Here is an 8,106-nt window from a genome sequence, read left to right on the forward strand (position 1 = left end):
ATGTCTTACAGTTCAATCAATCAATCAATCAATCAATCAATCAATCAATCAATCAATCAATCAATCAATCAATCAATCAATTTCTACATAAGCAAGTTAAGCTAGAACATACTATACATCAATTAAAACACAGAGCACACACAGTCTGTCTGTCTAGGCTGTTTTATTATAATTCAAAATCATCTGTCGAGACCTGCATATGTTTGTTTCATTACTTCTTTTTATTGATTTTTGCAATTTAATTTTCTCTACAACGGTTGCATTGTTTATAAAACTTATTTCACAAACGTTCTGTTGTAATTTTTATGAGGATTAGTCTGAACATCTCTTTAACTTTTATTTATTTGGTATTTTGCAATTATTGAACAGAACAACTGCCTCGTTTTACGTTCTGTATAAAACGCCAAGAACATATCACAACAATTTCGAATATTTTCGTTATCATCAGCTCTTTTCTTCATGTCCATACAAGCCATTAATTTTTATTACTGATCATTAAAATGACCAAATGACAGTTGCACGACCAGTAAGTGTAGCTGGTTTGGTCAGGATCTGTAGACTTCTTTCATCACCACCATCATCATTATCATCATCATCATCCTACATGTTCTTAAATAATGATTTCAGCAGATATTATTATCACCAATATCTCTATTTATAGCTATGGTTATTATTACTATTTTAATCACTAATTTAATTTAATACTAATTTAATACTATATAATTTAATTTAATACTAATTTAATCACTAATCACCAAGTTATTAATGCTATTTATAATTGCCATTGTATCTTTATTGCTAGCCTACCAACATTTGATCAATATAGACGACCATTACAATTATTACCGCCATTATTTTTTTTATTGTTGTCACAATTGTAATTATTTTTATTATTTTTTAACATTCGTTATATGAATAAATTGAAAAAAGTTACATCACATTTGCATGTAGTCTGGTCGGCGGGCCGGTCTTTTGAATATAAATTAAGACAGGAACAGAGAAACATCATGTTGAATGTTGCGAGTTGTGAAATGAAATGGATTAGATAGAAATGTCTGAGAAAATTTTTGTAAGTCAGTTCCTATTAGTAAGTTCCTTAAGATGGATGAATGAATTGAATACCCGTTGTGGTGTCTCTGATTGTTTTATTTCAATGTTTTTTTTTCTTTGTTCGTCGCTCGGTGTACTGTGTGTCTGTGTTTATCTACATCTTACATTCGTTACATCAATCATGAGTGTGATAACAATAATAAGGTTATTAACAATTATTTCTATTATAATAACATTTCTTTTAAATGGTAATTCAAATGTTGGCAATTAAAATACAACAGACAACTCCATTTAGTAGTGTCAATGATGAAAATAATAAGTGCCAATGATAGTAAAGATGGAACGAAAGGATAGAAAACTTTATTTGCTTCTTAAAAGTAGGAAATTAAACAAAGGCAGAATGGAACTCACCTAGTATGGCTATATGATAATAATGATAACAAAAAAGGATGATGACAATGATAAAGAATGATGATGATGATGGTAATAAAAAACTGATGAGGACGATGATAAAGAGTGATGGCGAGTAATATAAATTGTGTCAACATTGGTAATGATACTAATAATGTTGGTTATAAATAATAAATTAAGTTAGTAACGATCTTTTGCATACTGAATGTAGTAAATATTGGGGACTATTTAGATATTTCTTAAGGCAAAATTTGTCATTACTATTATTAACTTTATGATTATTTTATATTGTTATTATTGACGTTGTTGCTGCTGCCTGATATCGGCACTGGTATTTTCTGCAGAAATTGTGTCAATTTATTATTGTTTTTATTGTTGTTATTATTGTTGTTGCGGCGGTGTTGTTGTTGTTGATGTAGTTGTTTTTAAATGTCATTAATATTTTTTAATTTGCTAGATTGTTAGTTTCAAAAGTTTTATTTCTTTACCGTATATATGTATGTGGGTGTGACTTTGTTGCTCTTATTGTTGCAGCTGTCGTTGCTACTGTTGTTGTCTTTGTAGTTGCTGTAATCGTTTCTTAATGAATGGTTATTGTGGCAACCAATGTTGTATGATAATGATTGTTGTTGTTGTTGTTGTTGGGATTTCATTCTTAACCCGTGTTGTCAGATTGGGATCTGATCTTTTCAGATTATTATAAAAATAATGTAATGTGAACGCTTCTTTTTACACAATAAAAAAGAGCTATCAATATAATAAAATAAAATCAGATAAAATAAAATGAAATCAGATAAAATAATATAAAATAAAGCTAAAATTAATAAAAACTGGTAATCTGTTTAGCTCGTCAGTCAATGGGGATGAGTACTTATAGAAGATGTTAGTTTATAATAGGATTTATTGGGTTCTTATGTCACTATGTAATGTATTGAATCGTGAATATTATATATCGTATCGTATATCGTATCGTAATATGATGGTGATGAAACAGATTTTATTTGAATGTTTCTAAAATGTTCAGATCAAACTAAATTGACTGGTGGTAAATTAAAAGTATTATATAATCCTAATGTAGAAATTTCAAAAGTTTTTTTTTAAAGTTAAAAGATTTTTTATTCGCTTTTTAAATTTAATTGCAAATTTTGATTATATTTGTTAATTTTAAATTCTTCCGACTTCGTCGTATTTGTTGCACGACAGGCTGTCGCTAGTTAGAACTTCGTTGATGTCATTGTGGACCAGGACAATATCTGGACGAATCGACTTGAAAAGTGTCGAAACTGGGTGGCAGTCTTTGTAATCCAAGTCGGCAAATGGATTTGCGCACTTTTTGATTAATAATAATTATTATTATTATCATTATTGTTTTTGATATTACATTATTTTTATGCCAGTTTGCAATCTTTCTGATGTGAATGGGCTGACCTCTTCACGTTATCATCACATTCTAGATAAGATAGATTGATGTACACATACTATCAATATTTTCAAAGGATATCATTTTACATTGATATCATTTTAATTTACTTAATTTTAAACATGGCCATTGTTAACATGTTTATGTTTCAGTATTGTGTTAATAAAATTATTACTATTAATTATAAATCATCACATTCATTTTTAGTAACCTTTTTATCATCCTCTGTATAATTACATTCACCTTAATTCATTTTCAAAATGAATCACATCGCATATATATTTTATGATAATTATTCGCCACGAAAATCACATGAACCACTACAACATCATCTTTATTTTCAATGTTATAAGTTAGTACTCATCATCATCATCTTCATCACCACCAATATCATGAAAGAGACATCATCGTTTTCATCAAAGGAATATATTGGGGTGATTTTTTTTTGTAGTTGTGTATTTATGTTTGTTTTATTAAATGGGCACCAACCAACCATCCATCCAACCAACCATTCAACCAACCAGTCGACCAACCAACTGACCAGACAATATAACGTCATGTCGTCTGTCTGTGAGGTCTTCTCCTGATGTCATGCTATTTCATTGCGCTGCATATCTATCCACTCAAGAACACGCAATTATTTTGTATTGGACTCTGAAGGAAGGATGAGATGTTAGAAAATGAAAGAATAAAATAATGACCAGATGGCTTGGATTATGTTGTTGTGACCTCCTTCGATTGCACAGAGAACCTTAGCTGTTGTTCATATTTGCGGATTATGCACTAATTATATACATTCATACATGCTGTGTTTGTTAGTGTCTAATCTTGAAGGATTATAAAGGAGTAATTAATTTAATGCAGAGAGCCAAGGCGATTAAAACTATCAGCAAGACAAATAAAACATAGATGGACTGAGATAAGAAAGTAATCCACATTGTTTGTAGACAGAGAGAGTTAGGTTGTATGTACTGTAGAATTTTTTATTTATGAGTATTTTTAATGTTTCTTTTATGCGGTTGTATACTATCCTGTGTTTATGATAATTTTAAACATTCACATGTGTGTTGGCTACTGAGAGATTGTGTGGCCTGAATGTGTTAGGGAGGTTTGTTTCTCTCTGGCTGATGTTTAGTTTATTTACTTTAGAAGGAGTGATCAGATCGTAATCGTAATCGCCTGAGACTACTAGGTCACCATTAAAACATCATTTCGCTGCTTTGTTTGTTTGTTCGCTTGCTTGCTTGCTAGTAATCTGATTTTAATTCATTTTTTTTCGAATGATGATATAAAAAATGATAATGATGATGATGATTTGATGAAGGGTTGGGAGATGAGTGATAGAGATTTTGAAGCACCTCAGTCGATCTTTGATGAAAAATTTTAATACACAACCTTTAAAAGTTTCATGTCGTTAGTTAGACATAAAATTAATTTTATTCCGAATTATCTAAATGTCAATAAAGGAAGTTAATGATGTTTCATTGTTTTTGTACTTTGCAGCCTAGCAATGCAAAATTAGCAACAACAAAATCAGGGAACAGCCTAGTTGCAAAGGACACGATTGAACGCGTTGCTCACAACGACAATGGTGAAGAAGATGAAGAAGAGGATGAGGGTTTTGATGATGAAGATGACGATTACAGTGATGACGATAATGTGTTCGAATCAGATGAAGATGACGAGGAAGAAGATGATGATGAAGAAGAGGATGATGATGAAGACTACGACGATGAGAACGAAGATGACGACGTGGAAATAAAATCCAAAAAGAAGTACTACCACAACATACAGAACATCAACAACATTAACAACATCATCAGCATCAATGCTGATGCTGATGATGATAATGATTACAGTTCTGGTTTCGAAGATGATGAAGATGGTGGTTTAAATGAGACTGAAGATGATGATGATGAAGAGGAGGAGAAGGAGGAGATGGTTGATCTTGATGATGATGATGATGTCGGATCCGGAGGTCTGTTTATTATCATTTTAACAACATTTTATAATACCCTATATAATACATTGTATATATGTATTATGCAAAATGTAGCAGTATTACATCAGAATAAAAAGCCTAAGCTGACAACATTACATAGCCAGCTCATCCCATGATGAATGTATTTTAAAAAATGGAAGATGCACAGAATGCACACAAAAATGGGATGTAGGCAAACAGGCAGGCAAGCATTTCATCATTATCAACATGTTATTGGTTGATTGAATGATTAACAATTGCTACTACTACTGCTGCTGCCGCTGCTGCTGTTGCTGCTGCTACTTCTGCTATACTATTATACCAGTTTTTCTGCTGCTTATGTCATTGTCCAGAATTTATATGAAATTTTGTAATAGCGAAGAAATTACACAAAGTTTAAATAAAAGTTGCAGTAGTAGTGTAGTAGTAGTACTGACAATACTGCCAACATTAAGCCACAAATGCGTTGGCCTAATTCATATTGCTAAATGATTTATAAGCTCTTAATATGCTGCATAGTAATAATAATAAAAAATAATATAAATAATAATAAATGGCAATTATATTATTAAGCAACTTTCAACAAGGTGTGGTGCATGCATTAGTCTCTTTGTTTGGCTAATTAAGCATTTCTTCATCCCGCACAATAAACATCCTCACACTCTTATTTTGTGTAAAAATCAATGGAAATAACACGATAAATAGGTTTTATGGTTGAAATAATACTAATAATATTACAACTAATATTAATTTTATTTAGCTGACTATATGTTTATTTATTCTTTCATCATTCGGTAGTTAGCTATGTGTTTAATGCACGTTTGCACATACGCACATGCACATGTGTGCTCACATACATACCGGCACATACACACCTAGGAATACATGCACATACACATAAACACACACATACACATACACACAAACACATACATACGATTTTACAATTGTAATCTATTCATTTTCAGTTGATGGTATGTCTCATCAATCAATTATAACTGACGAGTATTTCTTTACAAGTTGCTTATCAAACTTGCTTGTTTGCAAATTAATTAATGCTGATAACAGATTTTGCTCTCCAATGAATGAATGAATGAATGAATGAATGAATGAATGAATGAATGAATGAATGAATCATGTTTGTTGGACACAGTATCTCAAATTAGATAGAATGTGTCAACATGTTACAGTACCATACCTATGATGTTGTAATAAGTTATTTCAATATAAATACCGATTGAAATTGCTTTAAAGAAATGAAGTTGAACTGCATGGCTACTAACTCTTTCTGCACTTGTGAAGCCTTGTTAATGGAGTCTATCAACATTTTATCAGCACTAGATAATAATGATGAAACAACTAAATTCTAACAAATTCAATGAGCCTGAAATGCTTTCAGTTAAAAATCCTTCATGTAGACAATAATGTAAATATCTGCCTGCTTTCATTGTGGCAGGTACATAATTATAAGCTCTGCTTTTTATCTCTCTATAATAAAAGTTGAATAATTTGAAATCAATGGTTTGAAGATTAGAGTAGAATTAATTGGAGATTTGTTGTTGGTGAATAAACTGAATAATAAATATATTGTTGGAATATAACATTTGCACAACAGGTTACAAGGTGCACAGGACTGCAGCCTCTACAACATCCAGACATTACAGGAAACAAAATGGTTAGTTAGATGGTTGGGTTTCTAGCTTGTACTCTTTCAATGTTGTGTTGTGAATAATGGTTTTTATACATTAATTAATACATTAAAGATTCGATGGTTGGTTTATGATTGTTTAACCTAATGAATGGATCAATGCATAATGCATGACTGAATGGTTGAATTGATGATCAGTCCATAAATAAATAATTAAATAAATTGATGAAGGAATAAGTTAATTATAATAATTTATATATGAAGATGTTTGTATATAACTTTGTAGTTAATTACACGTTGATTAAGTAATCTTATAATTGAATTTTTGTAAGAATTTATTCGATCATGTCATTTTTATTTCATCACTTGACCTAATTTCATTTAAAAAATGTTCTTCCTCTTCAGCAGAAGTCACATCTACTCCTTACAAGATAAAAAATGAAGAAGACGACGGTGACGACGATGACATTCGGATAATTGAATCAGACAGCAAGGAGGATGTCATCAACACAAACCGCAGCAGCAAGCAAAAGAACATCCACACAAACGTCATTGCCGGCGACAGCAGTTTTGCCAACAACAAAAACAACAAAGATTCAGATCATAGTTCGCTGCTAAGCCAACCTGGGTTGTTAGCTGGTAAGTTACGTTGTGTTACATTGTGTTATGTGGTTGTGCTTTGTTATGTTATGCTGCTGTTATCATTCAATATCACATTTATCACTTGTATTTTTGTGGTTTGTTATTCATTTCAGTTGGTTGTAATGACATTTGAGCACTTAATGTGGCTTGTTGATGTGCTGCCACCTATTTGGTGTCAATTTTTCTCTCTTTTATTTGTTCTTTTTATTTATTTGTTTTAAATTTAACAACTGGTTGACTTGAAATTATTTATTTAATTTTAGATTCATTCGTCCGTTCATTCGCTGATTAATTAATTAATTATTTATTTATTAATTTTTTCCATTTGTTCATAATTTTTCATCAAATCAATCAATCAATCAATCAATCTATTATATATTCATTCTTTTTGTGAACCTCCTTCCAGGCATTTTGGGTGGAGCTGTCGTTGGCCTATTGTGTGCTGTCCTTCTGGTCATGTTCGGAGTTTACTGGTTGAAACGAAGGAAGCAACACCGCCACCATCACCAGCACCTCACGACACCGTACTATCCCGAGAAGACCACACAATGCCCACCCCTCAAAGGGTACACCAAGAATTTTGATGACTACGACATGTATGCATGATGCTTCCATGCGTTGGAGAGGGGGGTGATGAAGATGAGGATGATGATGGATGGTGATGAAAATGATAGTGAATATGATGATGTCGCGATGAATTAGTTACTGATACGATATTGAACAATGAAAATGATAATGACGTTAATGTGATGATGGCAAGTAGGCAGATGAATGTAGTAATGTTTTTTTTTAAATAAAAATATTTAACCTTTATTTGTGTTGACACATGTGATTATTTTGACGTTTTTCATCCACTATGTATGTACATACATAAGTATACGTACACACACACACACACACAAACACACACTCACATATTTACATACACTTATATGTACATTAAAGCGTATTGTT

The 8,106-nt window shown here is 31.5% G+C and overlaps 1 protein-coding gene across 1 annotated transcript; it reads left to right on the plus strand.

The window, feature by feature from the left end:
- Positions 1-508: 508 nt before the first annotated feature.
- Positions 509-7,758, plus strand: HELRODRAFT_163335 (hypothetical protein; the record flags this gene model as incomplete). Its single annotated transcript, XM_009027230.1, has 5 exons — positions 509-526; positions 4,385-4,859; positions 6,478-6,537; positions 6,916-7,149; positions 7,559-7,758. 5 exons carry the CDS (start codon positions 509-511, stop codon positions 7,756-7,758), a joined length of 987 nt encoding a protein of 328 aa, XP_009025478.1.
- Positions 7,759-8,106: the final 348 nt, after the last annotated feature.

Source organism: Helobdella robusta (assembly GCF_000326865.2).
Source record: "Helobdella robusta unplaced genomic scaffold HELROscaffold_5, whole genome shotgun sequence".
In the NCBI taxonomy this organism is placed as follows: domain Eukaryota; kingdom Metazoa; phylum Annelida; class Clitellata; order Rhynchobdellida; family Glossiphoniidae; genus Helobdella; species Helobdella robusta.